Source organism: Panthera tigris, chromosome F2 (assembly GCF_018350195.1).
Source record: "Panthera tigris isolate Pti1 chromosome F2, P.tigris_Pti1_mat1.1, whole genome shotgun sequence".
In the NCBI taxonomy this organism is placed as follows: domain Eukaryota; kingdom Metazoa; phylum Chordata; class Mammalia; order Carnivora; family Felidae; genus Panthera; species Panthera tigris.
The window spans coordinates 34116728-34133181 of NC_056676.1; the positions used below are offsets into that span (position 1 = coordinate 34116728).

The window sequence follows — 16454 nt, forward strand, 5'->3', positions numbered from 1 at the left end:
AAGATGTGGAGTAGTGTGCATAGTATACAACCATATGGATATAAAAAAGGAGGGATGTGTGTATGTAGCTCTGTGCTTAGAATATCAGAACCAGTATTTGCCTCAGGAGAGGTGGGATTGAGAAGATACTGTAAGAAGATACTGTAATTCCTATGGTACTTAACGCTATGAGGTCAGTTGTTCCTAGGGTTTTCAGTGACCAGGGCTAGGAAATGTTTATGTCTTAGAAAGCAAAAACCAAATCCTGAGTTCATGCTGATATTTCAAATTCAAAATGGCTGTAGTCTCTACATACCATTTTCCACTAAAAGGAGAAAAATGATATTTTTACTTTATTTGACTTTATATTTCTATCTCTCTTTCTCTTAACCCAAAAATCTTAATTCCAGATGACATTAACATAATTATGTCTGTTTTATCCTAATGCACACATACAGATTGCCAACATTAAAATTACTAAAAACAATAGACCCAGTTTATGATTTCTTTGTAAGTTGCCCTCCTTAGGGTGTATAGTCAGAATACCATGTTTCAAAGTAACTTAAAATAGTTTCCCATTTGGTTATATCACCAAGTTGATAATCAGTTGGGCTTATTGCTTTCAGTTATTTTTATTTTTGTTTATTGCATGTAAAACATTTATATAGTTCTGGAGTTAAAACTGTTAAATCAAGGTATATTTGGAGAGGTCTGGTTACTCCATGCCACTCCTCCCCCTTCTCTCCTTACCTAAAAATGTACATAAACATTTTTATTAGCTTTAGTTTGCTTTTCCATTGCTTCTTTTTGTTTTTTTAATTTTTTTTAACGTTTATTTTTGAGAGAGAGAGAAAGAGGGAGACAGAGCACGAGCAGGGGAGGAGCAGAGAGAGAGGGAGACACAGAATCTGAAAGGTTCCAGGCTCTGAGCTGTCAGCACAGAGCCTGATGTGGGGCTCGAACTCATAAACCGTGAGATCATGACCTGAGCTGAAGCCCGACGCTCAGCCGACTGCGCCACCCAGGCGCCCCTGCTTCTTTTTGAAAATTTAAGCAGATATGTATAGTATATGTGTTCATATCTCTCCTCCCAACCCCCACTTCTTAGGCACTTTTCTTCATTTTACAGTATTATCTTGGAGCTTGCTCCATAGCAGGGTATATACCTTTCTGGTGTTGCATAGTATGTGCTCTGTTGAATAGACATACCAAAGCTAATTCAACTAGTCTCCTGTTGATGGACATCAGGATTCCATTCTTTTGCTATTACAAATAGTGCTACAATAAAGATTTATGCAAATGTCATTTCTTGTTTTTGCTCATGTGTCTTTAGGATAGAATCCTAGAATTAAATTGCTGAGTCAGGGAGTAGATACATGTAATATTGCCATTTATTGGCAAATTCCTCTCCATACGGTCTGTACCATTTTGTGTTCCTGGATATCTAAGAGAGTGCCTATTTCCCCATAGCTTCATCAAAAGATGTTATCAAGCTCTCGGTTGTTGACAGGGAAGAAGTAGTATCTTGGGAGCGCCTGGGTGGCTCAGTTGGTTAAGTGTCCGACTCGTGGTTTTGGATCAGGTCGTGATCTCATAGTTTGTGAGTTCAAACCCTGTATCGGGCTCTGTGCTGAGAGCACAGGCCTGCTTGGGATTATCTCTGCTGCTCCCCCACTTGGGCTCACTCTCTCTCTCAAAATAATTTTATTTTTTAATGTTTATTTATTTTAAAAGTAGTATCTTGGTGTCATTGTAAATATCATTTCTCTCATTATGAGTGAGGTTGAGCCATGTTTAAGGGGTATTGTATTTCATCTTCTGTGAACCATGGGGGTGTATGTTTTGAGGCAATTCCCTGGATGATTCTGATGTGTACTTCACTTCACAACCACCTAGGCAGGTAATTCCTAATATTTCTTCTTTTGCTCTACATAAGAGGCTTACAGCCACATTTTTCATTTTCAGTGTTATTTGTGCAGGACCTGTGGCTAACATATCTGAGGTGTAACTTTGTTTTTGGTCCTGACCTTTGTGTGAGTTCTTAGTTGAAATAACAAAAACTTGATCTGATTGATTTGAGCCAAAAACTAACTTACTGAACAGCTATCAAGTAGCTCATAGAATCACCATAAAGTCTAGAGAACCAATTGGAAAATAGTTGTGGACCAGAGAAGTGCAAGTAGCCAAGATAATGCCACCATGGTATTTATCATTTTGAGTATCAATTACTCTTTTGAAATACAGTGATGGTCTTGGGAAACTGAACTTGGACCTATGCTAAATGGCACCAGATTTTAGTCCTTGCTTTTCTCTTTTCCCCTTTCCTCCCCTCCCCTTTTACCTTTCTTTCATTTTGTTGGTCTAATTTTTTAAAAATACGAAGCACCGTATAATCCACAATCTTAACTGATTTAACAATACCTTTTGGAATAAATATTTACTATTTTACTAGTAAAGACTGAGAATCAGATCAAGTGTCTTCTGTTAGGAAAATCCCAAGGTTTTAGAAGTCTAAGTTGTCTGTCGCTCCTTTTATTAGAGAACAGTGACCTCTGTTGATATTTCTTCTTTTTGTTTTTGTTTTGTATTGATATTTGTTTTATTTTTAAAATAATCAGTACCATGTTTAAGACCCTTCTGCTATTACAGTTTGGCAGGTATGATTTATAAACTGACATATTCTATTAACTGATTTATTTTTATTCCTATTTCTGTTCTTAACACATCTGATTGGCAGTAGCAAATAAGAATATGAACATTGATCATGGAAAGAAGGAAAACTGTAAAAAAAATTAAAAGAAAGTTACCCACTGTAATATCGTGATCTACTAGAGTAAAGCATGCACATAAGCATAGTAGCAAACATACGCATACCATCTAAAAATAGTTGAGATTTCAGGCTTTCTTTAGGAAAGGATAAGAAACAGAGTGCAAGGCATATAAAAATGTAAGACTTGAGATTGAAAAGCTACTGCACTGTTATGTTCACATTTGTAAATTTTTAGCTATTGTGTCTTCTATTACTTTCACCTTTTAAATTGTGATCATATGTATCATAATTTTGTATGAGTGTTTTAACTTTAACTTTATTTAGCTTTATTCTTTTCAAATGCTTCAACATTTATGGAATAATCTATCTTTTCCCATGGATTTGAAATGCTACCATGATCATATACAAACATCTTATTCTTTTTTTCATCTCTGCCCTTACATCGTAGATTATTTTAATTTTAATTTTTTTTTAATTTTTTTTTTAACGTTTATTTATTTTTGAGACAGAGAGAGACAGAGCATGAACGGGGGAGGGTCAGAGAGAGAGAGGGAGACACAGAATCTGAAACAGGCTCCAGGCTCTGAGCTGTCAGCACAGAGCCTGACGCGGGGCTTGAACTCACGAACCGCGGGATCATGACCTGAGCGAAGTCGGACGCTTAACCGACTGAGCCACCCAGGTGCCCCTTTAATTTTCATTTTGTAGTACTTTACATAATATATTGGGAGAAGTCTCATTACTTGGTATTTTAAAATATATCTGCACCATTCTTTTTTTTTTTTTTTAACCTTTCATTTGAATTTTTGAGTCGTGCCTTCCCTTTTCCTCTGCTGCCATGCCGTCCCAAAACTCCCTCAAAACCAATGTTAATGTTTTCATTTAGATCGTTTAAAAATAACGTATTAAGGGTCCCTGGGTGGCTCAGTCAGTTAAGCATCCATCTTCGGCTCAGGTCACAATCTCACAACTCATGAGTTTGAGCCCTGCATCAGGCTCTGTGCTGACAGCTCAGAACCTGGAGCTTGTTTCAGATTCTGTGTCTCCCTTCCCTCTCTCCCCCTCCCCTGCTCCCAGTCTGTCTCTCTCTCAAAAATAAATAAACATTAAAAAAAAATAATAATGCATTAAATTAGAGATAATTGAAATCTTTCATTGTTAAAACTGCCAAATCCAGGAATATATCATGTCATTCCCATCAAGTCTTTTATGTCTATCTGTGAGGTTTCATAGTTATCTTCATGCAGATCCTCTACATTTATTTATTACTAGATTTGGGGGGGGGGTGGGTAGGCATTATTATTTTTTCCTGTTTTTAATTTAATTTATTTCTTGGGGTATTTTTAATTTATTTTTTTAATTTACATCCAAATTAGTTAGCATATAGTGCAACAATGATTTCAGGAGTAGATTCCTTAATGCCCCTTACCCATTTAGCCCATCCCCCCTCCCACCCCCTCCAGTAACCCTCTGTTTGTTCTCCATATTTAAGAGCCTTTTATGTTTTGTCGTCCTCCCTGTTTTTATATTATTTTTGCTTCCCTTTCCTTAGGTTCATCTGTTTTGTATCTTAAAGTACTCATATGAGTGAAGTCATATGATATTTGTCTTTCTCTAATTCGCTTAGCTTAATACCTTCTAGTTCCATCCATGTAGGTGCAAATGGCAAGATTTCATTCATTTTTATTGCTGACTAATACTCCACCATATGTATACATGTGTGTGTGTGTGTGTGTGTGTGTGTACACACACACACACACACCACATCTTCTTTATCCATTCATCCATCGATGGACATTTGGGCTCTTTCCATACTTTGGCTGTTGTTTCATGTGTCAGTTATCCATCTGGATGTTGTCTATGAAGAAGTGTCTATTCATGTCTTTTGCGCATCTCTTCACTGGATTATTTATTTTGGGAGTGTTGAGTTTGGTAAGTTCTTCATATATTTTGGTTACTAACTTTATCTGATATGTCGTTTGCAAATATCTTCTCCCATTCTGTTGGTTGCCTTTTAGTTCTGCTGATTGTTTCCTTTGCTGTGCAGAAGCTTTTTATTTTGATGAGGTCCCAGTAGTTCATTTTTGCTTTTGTTTCCCTTGCCTCTGGAGACATGTTGAGTAAGAAGCTGCTGCGGCCAAGATCAAAGAGGTTTTTGCCTGCTTTCTCCTCGAGGATTTTGATGGCTTCCTGTCTTACGTTTAGGTCTTTCATCCATTTTGAGTTTAGTTTTTTGTGTATAGTGTAAGAAAGTGGTCCAGGTTCATTTCTCTGCATGTCGCTGTCCAGTTTTCCCAGCACCACTTGCTGAAGAGACTGTCTTTATTCCATTGGATATTCTTTCCCGCTTTGTCAAAGATTAGCTGGCCATAGGTCTGTGGGTCCATTTCTGGGTTCTCTATTCTGTTCCATTGATCTGAGTGTCTGTTCTTGTGCCAGTACCATACTATCTTGATGATTACAGCTTTGTAATACATCTTGAAGTCCCGGATTGTGATGCCTCCTGCTTTGGTTTTCTTTTTAAATATTGCTTTGGCTATCCGGGGTCTTTCTGGTTCCATACAAATTTTAGGATTGTTTGTTCTAGCTCCTTAAAGAATGCTGGTGTTATTTTGATAGGTATTACATTGAATTTGTAGATTGCTTTGGGTAGTATTGACATTTTAACAATACTTGTTCTTCCTATCCATGAGCATGGAATGTTTTTCCATTTTTTTGTGTCTTCTTCAATTTCTTTCATAAGCTTTCTGTAGTTTTCAGTGTATAGATTTTTCGCCTCTTTGGTTAGATTTATCCTAGGTATTTTATGGTTTTTGGTGCAAGGAATTGATCCCTTGATTTCTCTTTCTGTTGCTTCATTATTGGTGTATAGGAATGCAACTGATTTCTATGCATTGATTTTACATTCTGTGACTTTGCTGAATTTATGGATCAGTTCTGGCAGTTTTTTGGTGGAATCTTGGGTTTTCCGTATAGAGTATCGTGTCATATGCAGAGAGTGAAAGTTTAACCTCCTCCTGGCCGATTTGGATGCCTTTTATTTCTTTGTGTTGTCTGACTGCTGAGGCTAAGACTTCTAATACTGTGTTGAATAACAGTGGCGAGAGTGGACCTCCCTGTCTTGTTCCTGACCTTGTTCTTGAAAAGCTCTCATTTTTTCCCCGTTGAGGATGATATTAGCACTGGGTCTTGAGGTGTTATTATTATGAGTGGGTCTCTTAAATGTTGTCTCTTTAGATACACGCATACGGACTCTTTCTGATAGATTTTTCAGTATTTATGTAATCTTAGAAGAGAGGACGTTTTGTGAATAACACCAAAGGAAACTTATTAAATGAAAAATATGTAATTCACTAATTAGAATCTTACTTGAATTAACAAGGTTATTTTTTAGTTACTTAAAATCATAGCATTTTAGTTATTTATATTAAATTTTTGCCCAAATTGTATCTTTTAAAAATCACTTTTTTTTACCTTGCTAGCACCTAGTATTATTGAAGACTTTGCCAATAAAAGGTGTAAAATGGATAGATTTTGAATGTATCTGTAATTAACTCAGAAGAGTTAATTCTATACAGTAAATATGAATAATAATAATGATAGAGTAATAGTTACCATAAGTGGTTGCCAGGCATGCATTTATAATAATTGTACTTGCAGGCTTTTCTTCACCAATCCTAAGAATCAGATACTATTGTTCCCCTATTTTTCAAATGAGAAAATTGAGGGTCAGAGAGGTTAATTGATTTACTTAAGGTCAGGTATCTAGTAAGTGGCAGAGTTAAAATATGAACCCAGATGTGTCCACATATGACTTATTTTTTTTAAAAGCAGTTTTAGGTTCACAGCAAAATTGAGAGGAAGGTACAGAGATTTCCCATATACCTCTGATACTACACATGCACAGCCTCCTCCATTAATAATCATTCACCAGAGTGGGGCATTCATTACAATTGATGAACCTACTTTCACACATCATAGTCTCTCAAAGTGCATAGTTTACTTTAAGGCTCATTCTTGGTGTTATACCTTCTGCAGGTTTGGACAATTGTATAATGACCTGTATCCATCTTTATAGTAACATAGAGTGTTTTCACTGCCCTAAAATTCTTCTGTGCTCCATCTATTCATTCCTCACCCATTCCCCAAGCCCTGGCAACCACTGATCTTTTTACTGTCTTTCCTGGAATGTTGTATAGTTAGAATTATGCAGTATATAGCCTTTTCAAATTGACATTTTTCATTTGGTAAAACTAAATAAAACTTAAATATGCATTTAAGTTTTCTCTAGGTTTTTCTGTGGCTTGATAGCTTATTTCTTTTTAGTGCTGCATAATATTCCATTTTCTGGGTATACTACAGTTTGTTCATTCACCTACTGAAGGACATCTTGGTTGCTTCTAAGTTTTGGCAGTTATGAATAAAACTGCTGTAAATATCCATGTGTGGTTTTTTGTGTAGATACAACTTTTCACCTCCTTTGGATAAATACCAAGGAGTACAATTCCTGGCTCATATGGTAAGCCTGTGTCTAGTTTATAAGAAACCAACAAACTGTTTTTCAAAGTGGCTGTACCATTTTGCATTCCCACCAGCAATGAGTAAGAGTTCCTGTTCCTCCACATCCTCCGCAACATTTAGTGTTGCTGGTGTTCCAGAGTTTGGCTGTTCTAATATGTATGTGTAGTGGTATCTCATGGTTGCTTAAATTTGTTTTTTTCAGATAACATTTTAAACAGCTTTTCATATGCTTACTTGCTGTCCACATACTTATTTGGTAAAGTGCTGTTAAGGTCTTTGGCCCATTTTTTAAAAATAAGGTTGTTTTCTTATTGTTGAGTTTTAAGAGTCCTGTATATATTTTGGACAATAGTTCTTTATCAGATGTGTCTTTTGCATATATTTTCTCTTATTCTGTGGTATGTCTTCTTATTCTCTTGACATTGTCTTTTGCAGAGCAGAAGTTTTTAATATTAATGAAGTACAACTTATCAGTTGTTTCTTTCATGGATCATGCCTTTGGTATTGTATTTAAGAAAGCATCACTATACCCAAGGTCATGTAGATTTTCTTATCTTCTAAAGAGTTTTATGGTTTTATGTTTTATTTAGGTCTGTGATACATTTTGAGTTAATTTTTATGAAGGATGTTAGGTTTGTGCTTGCATTAATATTTTTGCATGTGGATGTCCAATTGTGCCAACACCATTTGTTGAAAAGGCACCTTTTGCTTTTAACACCATGCAGTATTGCCTTCCCCTTCTAGTGTATTGATAAGCCCTGCTTATTTTGAGGAAATCACTCTTCAATTTGGAGTGAAGAATCTTGGGTGGGGGACTTTTTGAGAGAGAGATGTCTGTGCCTTCTATGTCACTACAGTGGTGTTGAACTTAGAGCAATTTGCAACAGAAGGATGGGAATGAGTTTTGCCAAGACCCTGATAATAGCACTTCAGGCATTCCATTGAACACTCTGATTGTTTTATGTTACCAGTACTTAATTATAGTATTTCTTTGAGTCTCTCTTGCTGTACTTCAGATATTAATTAAAGATATACTATATTTCAAATACTTGTGGCAGTATTTATCACTTTGTATTTCAGTGATTTATTTGTGTGACTGTTTGTTACTATTTTCTCACAGTAGAATGGAAGGCATTAGCTTATGTTCCTATCCTTAACATGTGATACAGATACGGCATGGAGGAAGTGTTCCACTTTCTCATCTCAGACCCATGTATTCATAGGTAATAGATGATAGAGGTGATCTTGATAAGTTGTTATTACTGCTGGCAGTCGTAGTTTGCGCTGAAAATACATACTCCTTATTTGAATTAGTAGTTGTAAAAATTATTTAAAATTAATTGCTTAGCTTAAATTAAATAGGTCTTCCTCCAAATCAGGTCAATTTGATATAAAATTCACTTTCTGTGAAGGGTTATGGTTAATTTTTCAAATGACATTTTGATATTAATGTTTTTATTTGAAAAAGCAAATACTTCCCTTTTTTTGGAAACCAAAAAACCGGATAAAGCATTTTTTTAAATATTGCCCAAGTTCATATAATTTTCAGTAGGCAAGTATGAAACACTACCTGTAGTGCACAGGTTAATAGGTATGTTGAATCTGAAGATACTTACCTTTCTCTTGATGCTTGATGCAGTTCATTATTAAATTCAAATGGTTGGCAAGGATGTGGAGAAATTGGAACCCTTATATCCTGCTGGTGGGGATGTAAAATGGTACAACTACTTTGGAAAACAGTCTGGCATTATTCAACAGAGTTATCATATGACCCAGTAGTTCCACTCCTAGGTGTATGCCAAGAGAAATGAAAACATATGTCCACACAAAAACTTGTGCATGAATGTTTATAGTAGTATTATGCACAATAGACAACAACCCAACAACAACAACCCAGTAGAAACAACCCAGATCTCTATCAACTGATGAATGGGCAGATAAAAAGGATACCTGTACAGTGGAATATTATTTGTCAATAAAAGGAATGAAGTACTGATACATGCTACAACATGGATGAACCTTGAAAGCATGCTAAGTGTGAAAGAAGACAGTCACAAAAAACCATATGTTATATGAATCCATTTCTGTGAAATGTCCAGAATAGGCAAATCTATAGAAATGGAGAGTAATTGGTAGTTGCCTAGGGCCAAGGGGGAGGGACTGGGAGGAAATAGGGTGACTATGTGGGGTTTCTTTTTGGGGTGATGAATATGTTTTTAATTTGCTTATGGTGATGGTTGCACAACTGTGAATATATTAAAACCATTGAATTATAGGGGCGCCTGGGTGGCTCAGTCAGTTAAGCATCTGACTGGCTCAGGTCATGATCTTGCGGTTTGTGAGTTTGAGCCCCGCGTCGGGCTCTGTGCTGACAGTTCGGAGGCTGAAGGTGCTTCAGATTCTGTCTCCCTCTCTCTCTGCCCCTTCCCCCGCTTGTGCTGTCTCTCTCTGTCTCTCAAAAATGAATAAATGTAAAAAAATAAAAAAATAAAAAAACCATTGAATTATACAGATTAAATGGGTGAATTATATGGTATGTGAATTTTATTTCTGTAAAACTGTCAAGAATTCAAATGATTCTTGGGCATTATCAATAATAGCCCTTTTGTATTGTTTCTTCATTCTCCAAGGAAAAGAGTTTAAGTTGCTTAAGAAGCACAGTTCCGTTTTTATTGATTTATTACTACAAAATATTATTTGTTTACATGTATTCACTACTGATTATCATGTTTCTGTTAGTTTCTAGTGCCAAACTAAAAAGAAAAAAGAACTGGTTTGGAACAGCAATATATACAGAAGTAGTTGTAGATGGAGAAATTAAGAAAACAGCAAAATCCAGTAGTTCTTCTAATCCAAAATGGGATGAACAACTAACCGTGTAAGTACCTTGCATAGAGAATGCAAAATTTCCAAAAGGGAAAGTATGCTTGAAAATCTTTTGTGATTTTGTTGTTGTAGTTGTAGGATGACTTCAAAGTAGGAGTGCAATTTTCTAGTGTGAATATACAATTTTAAGTATGATGAGACTTTTGGCTAATTTTATTTTCTTTAGAGAGGAAGTATAATAATTCTTGCTTTTTGCTTTATTAACTGAATTATTCCATATACCCATATTTTCTGTTACTGTCTTGTAAAAATAGTGTAAAAAATCAGTTATCCTTAATTTTGTCATTTGAAACATAATGTTGGCATAGTAGAAGTGTTAAAAAATAATGCCATCAGTTGTCTTAAATCTTTAGGAATTTGTTCAAATAGAAATAGTGTTATTGTGAAATCTCAACAGGACTCTTGATCTATTGCTGCTATTTTGGTTTGCTAATTATAAAAATTCTTAGTTACTGAAGTCCTAATATACGTGAAAGCAAATCATTATTTTTATTCATAATTCAGATAGTTTACTGTTTCATACAGTATTTTTTCTCAAACTGAATTCATGGCTTTTTAAAAACTATTGAAGTAAATGTATACTCCTGTATTTTTGTTATAATTTTACCCATACAGAAATGTGACCCCACAGACTACATTGGAATTTCGAGTTTGGAGTCATTATACTTTAAAGGCAGATGCTTTATTAGGAAGAGCAACCATAGATCTGAAACAAGCTCTGTTAATACACAATAGAAAATGTAAGTTTTTGTTCTGATCTTTGTTTCTTTAAAAACTTATTTTAGACTCTTTACAAAGTATCCCGAAGTCCAACAGCAAAAAATAGTTTTGTATTTACAAAAGAGAACTTTTAGTTATTGCCTGTGATTGCTTTTAAGTTTGTGGTATTACATGAAATAGGAAGTACTGTGACCTTTCTCCATCTAGCAGATTTACATTATCCGTGAGTACCCTGTTATCAGTGATCATCAGTGATTTATTATTTTCTTATTACATACTTTAAAACTTGACAAAATGATCATAATTTGAGCCTGTTGCTAACTTTGTTAGTAATTTGTACAGGATAAATTCTTACTCACATTTTCTTATTATATAACTAGTTCATTATAGAAAATACAGAGAATATACAAAATCATAGAGGAATATAAAATATCTGTAATTCTATCCGAGGATAACCACTCCTAATAACTTGGTCTCTTGTCTTTTTACTGTTCATAGATACATATTTCTTTTTTTGCATCTACTGGTTTATCCCCTGCTTTTTTCATTTAACAATGTAATATGAACATAATGTTTACATGATACTAAATATTTCTAGCCTGGGTAAGGTGGTTTAAGCTTCAGTTATTTGTAAATCTCCTTCATTGCATGCAAAAATTTTGGGGTATCCTTATGTTCATAATTCTGGGATAAGAGTTCATTTCTTTTAGCAAAATCTCAAAATATTGGGTGGTCCAAAGAGTCTGGTTTATGATTTAACTTATCCCTTATTATTTAACATTTAGGCAGTTCCTAATAGTTCACTCAAACCAGTGCCCCTGTTCAGATATGTAAATCTTCCTGTGCACTCCTTTATTTCTTTAGAAATTTTCTCATTTCCAAAAGATGTGCTGAGTTACAGGCTAAAATGCTAATGTTTTAAATAATGAGTTGATTTTTTAAAGTTTTTTTCTGTTTTTAACAAAAATCCACATACAACCTAAAAATCCGTGTTTGATGTAGTTTTTGGACATAGGAGTTATGAGTCAAGAAAATGTATAAGCCTTACCAATTTTTATGTGTACAGATGTTTTAAAAAAATACTCTTTTGAAGCAATGAAAGTTTAATTCCCTGCTATGCCATGGCTTTTGGTCATGCAATTCTCTCTTGGTTATAGAAATAAGTAGTAGGTCTTTTAAGCATATAATACCCTGCCTGGTCTGATGGTGGCTGGATTTGTGCTTTTTTTCTTGGCTATATGGCATTATTGGTGTAAATATATAATACCTCAGTTAACTTCTGTTATTTCAGAATTATGTTTGGTTTTGCCAATTTATATTAGCTCTTTTTGCATTTGATTAAGTTTTGCATGAGACTTTTATTTTTATTTTGAGTATACTTGATGTACAATGCTACATTAGTTTCAGATATACAACATAGTGATTTAACAACTCTATATTTAGGCTGTGCTCACCACAAGTGTAGCCACGGTTACCATACAAAGCCATTATAACACCACTGACTATATTCCCCATGCTGTACCTTGTATGCTTGTGACTTATTCCATAACTTGGAGCCTATGTCTCCCACTTCTTCACCCATTTTTGTCCATCCCGAATCCTTCCCCTCTGGCCACCATCAGTTTGTTCTCTGTATTTGTGTGTCTATTTTCTCCACATGTAAGTGAAATCATATGTTATTTGTCTTTCTCTGACTTGTTTCACTTAGCCTCTAGGTCTGTCCATGTTGTCGCAGATGGCAGGATCTCGTTCTTTTTTAGGGTTGAGTAATATCCCTCTGTGTGTGTGTGTGTGTGTGTGTATGCGCACGCACACACACACACGTGTGTATAGATACATATATACATATATACACACACACACTCCACATCGTTTGATTTTTTTTAACTTTTTTTTTTTTTTAAGTTTTATTTATTTTGGGAGGAAGGACTGAGATAGAGGGAGAGACAGAATTCCAAGCAGTCCCCACACTGTTAGCCTGACCCAGGGTTGAACTCACAAACTGAGATCATGACCTGAGTCCGAATCAAGAGTTGGACACTTAGCTGACTGAGCCACACAGGTGCCCCCACATCTTTTTTATCCATTCATCTATTGATAGACATGGGTTCTTCCATATCTTGGCAGTTGCAAATAATGCTGCAGTAAACATAGGGATGCATGTATCTCTTCGAGTCAGTGTTTTCGTTTTCTTTGGGTAAATACCCAGTAGTAGAATTACTGGATCATATGGTATTTCTATTTTTAATGTTTTGACAAACCTCCATACTGGTTTCCACAGTGGCTGCATCAATTTATATTCCCACAACAGTGCACATTCCCACAACAATACATTCTCCACATTCTCCCCAATACTTGTTATTTCTTGTTATTTCCACATTCTGACAGGTGTGAGGTGATACCTCATTGTGGTTTTGCTTTGTATTTCCCTGATGATTAGTGATGTTGAGCATCTTTACATGTCTGTTGGCTATCTGTACGTTTTCTTTAGAAAGATGTCTGTTTAGATCCTCTGCCCATTTTAAATGTTTATTTATTTTGAGAGAAATAGAACAGGCCAGGGAGGGGCAGAGAGAAAGAAAATCCGAAGCAGACTTTGCTGTCAGCTCAAAGCCCCGGCATGGGCCTCACAAACTGAGATCATGACCTGAGCTGAAACCAAGAGTTGGACACTTAAGTAAGCCACCCATGCTCCCCTCTACCCATTTAAAATCAGATTATTTGGGGTTTTTTGGTGTTGAGTTTAGAAGTTTTTTGTTTTTGTTTTTATTTGTTTTTTTTTTTTTTTATCAGTCCCTTATTGGATAGATCATTTGCAAATATCTCCTCCCATTTACTAGTTCCCTTTTTGTTTTGTTGATGGTTCCTTTGTTGTGCAAAAGGTTTTTCGTTTGGTGTGGTCCCAATAGTTTACTTTTGCTTTTGCTTCCCTTGCCTGAGGAGACCTTTCTAGAAAAATGTTGCTAAGGCCAGTGTCAAAGAGATTACTCCCTTTATTTTCTTCTGGGAATTTATGATTTCAGATGTCACATTTGGGTCTTTAATTCATTTTGAGTTTATGTGTGTGGTTTAAGAAAGGGGTTCAGTTTCATTTTTTTGCATGTAGTTAGCCAGTTCTTCCAGTACCATTTATTGAACAGACTGTCTTTCCCCCTGTGAATTCTTGCCTCCTTGGTCATAGAAAAACCATATAAGTGTGGGTTTATTTCTCGGCTCTGTATTCTGTTCCATTAATCTGTGTGTCTATTTTTGTGCCAGAACCATACTGTTTGATTATTATTGCCTTATAGTATATCTTGGAAGTCTGTGATTATGATACCTCCAGGCTTTGTTCTTTTTCAAGATTGCTTTGGCTGTTTGGGCTCTTTTGTAGTTCCATACAAATTTTAGGACAATTTGTTTTAGGTCTGTGGAAAATACTATTGATATTTTGATAGGGATTGCATTAAATCTGCAGATTGCTTTGGGTAGTATGGACATTTTAACAGTATTCTTCCAACCGATGAATATGGTAATGTCTTTCCATTTCTGTCATCTTCAATTTGCTCATTAGTATTTTATAATTTTCACAATATCAGTCTTTTACCTCCTTGGTTAAGTTTATTCCTAGATATTTTATTCTTTTGGTATAATTATAAATGGAATTGTTTTCTTTTTTTCTTAATTTTGTAAAAAAAATTTATTTACTTAAAAATTGTTTTAATGTTTATTTATTTTGAGAGAGAGAGCGCACGAGCCGGGAGAGACAGAAAGAGAGAGAGAGAGAGAGAGACAGACAGAAACCGAAGTAGGCCCCAGGCTCCATGCTGTCAGCACAGAGCCCAACATGGGGTTGAACCCATTGGCTATGAGATTATGACCTGAGCCAAAGTCAGATGCTTAACCTACTGAGCCACGCTGTTGCCCCAGAATTGTTTTGTTAATGTCTCTTTCCCCTACTTCACTATTAGTGTATAGAAATGTAACAGATTTCTGTATGTTAATTTTGTATCCTGAAAGTTTACTGCATTCATCTATTAGTTCTGATAGATTTTTGGTGGAGTCCTTAGGGTTTTCTGTGTGTGGTATCATGTCACCTCCAAATAGTGACAGTTTGACTTTTTTCTTGCCATTTTGGATATCTTCTCTTCTTTTTCTTGTTTGATTGCTTTACCAAGGATTTTAAATACTATGTTGAATAAAAGTGGCAAGAGTGAACATCCTTGTCTTGTTCCTGATCTTAGAGGAAAAGCTCTCAGTTTTTACAGTGAGTATGATATTATTAGGTGTGGGGTTTTCGTATATGGCCTTTATTAAACCCACTTTGTTTAATTTTTATTATGAATGTATATTGAACGTTGTCATAAGCCTTTTCTGCATCTATTGAGATGATCATATGGTTTTTATCTTTGATTTTGTTAATGTGGTGTATCACATTGATTTGTGAATATTGAACCATCCCTACATCCCCAGGATAAATCCCACTTGATTGTGGTCAATGATCCTTTTAATGTATTGTTGAATACAGTTTGCTAAAATTTTGTTGAGGTGTTTTGCATTTGTGTTCATCAGGAATATTGGCCTGTAGTTTTCTTTTTTTGTAGTGTCTTTGGTTTTGGTATCAGAGTAATTTTGGCCTTGTTGAATGTATTTGTAAGTTTTCCCTCCTCTTCTATTTTTTGGAATAGTCTGAGGAGAACAGGTATTAACTCTTCTTTAAGTGTTTGGTAGAGTTCTATGAATCCATCTGGTTCTTTGTTTTTTGGGAATTTTTTCCCCAATTTCGTTACTAGTAATTGGTTTGTTCTGATTTTCTGTTTTTTTCCTTATTCACTTTGGAATATCATATATTTCTAGAATTTATCCATTTCTTCTAGGTTATCCAATTTGTTGGCATATAATTTTTATTTTTTATTTTTTAACGTTTATTTAATATTGAGAGACACAGAGAGACAGAGCATGAGCATGGGAGGGGCAGGGAGAGAGGGAGACACAGAATCGGAAGCAGGCTCCAGGCTCTGAGCTGTCAGCACAGAGCCCGATGTAGGGCTCAAAGTTGTGAACCGTGAGATCATGACCTGAGCTGAAATTGGACACTTAACCAACTAAGCCACCCAGGCACCCCGATATGTTAATTTTTATGTGTTGTGGCATGGATCCCCTCGGGTCATCTTGTTTAGAACCCTCTGTGCTTCCTGAAACCATGATGTCTATTTCCTTCTCCAGGTTGGGGAAGTTTTCAGCTGTTATTTCTCAAATAACAGGGACAGAAAACTGTCCCTTTCTCTCTTTTCCTTCTGGAACCTATATAATGTAAATGATTGCTTGATTTTGTCCAAGAGATCCCATAGCTTATCCTCAATTTTAAAAATTTCAGTTTTCTTTTTGTTGTTCAGCCTGGGTGCTGTTACCCTTCCTTCCAGATCACTGAGTTTTTCTTCATTGTCTAATCTGTTTATTCCCTCTAGTGTATTTTTCATTTTTGTTTTTGTATTCTTCAACCCAGATTAGTTCTGTTTTATATTTTCTTTTTTGTTGTTGGTGTTTTTAATTTTTTTAGATATTTATTTTTGAGAGAGAGAGAGACAGAGTGGGAGCT

At 35.4% G+C, this 16454-nt stretch overlaps 1 protein-coding gene across 4 annotated transcripts in view; it reads left to right on the forward strand.

The window, feature by feature from the left end:
* WWP1 (WW domain containing E3 ubiquitin protein ligase 1) overlaps positions 1-16454 on the forward strand; it is a 133856-nt gene that overhangs the window by 34464 nt on the left and 82938 nt on the right. For all 4 annotated transcript variants that reach the window (XM_042972645.1, XM_042972644.1, XM_042972643.1 and 1 more), the window contains 2 exons: positions 10010-10148; positions 10772-10896. In XM_042972645.1, coding sequence (XP_042828579.1) covers positions 10010-10148; positions 10772-10896 — 264 coding nt within the window. The remainder of the gene's footprint in view (positions 1-10009; positions 10149-10771; positions 10897-16454) is intronic.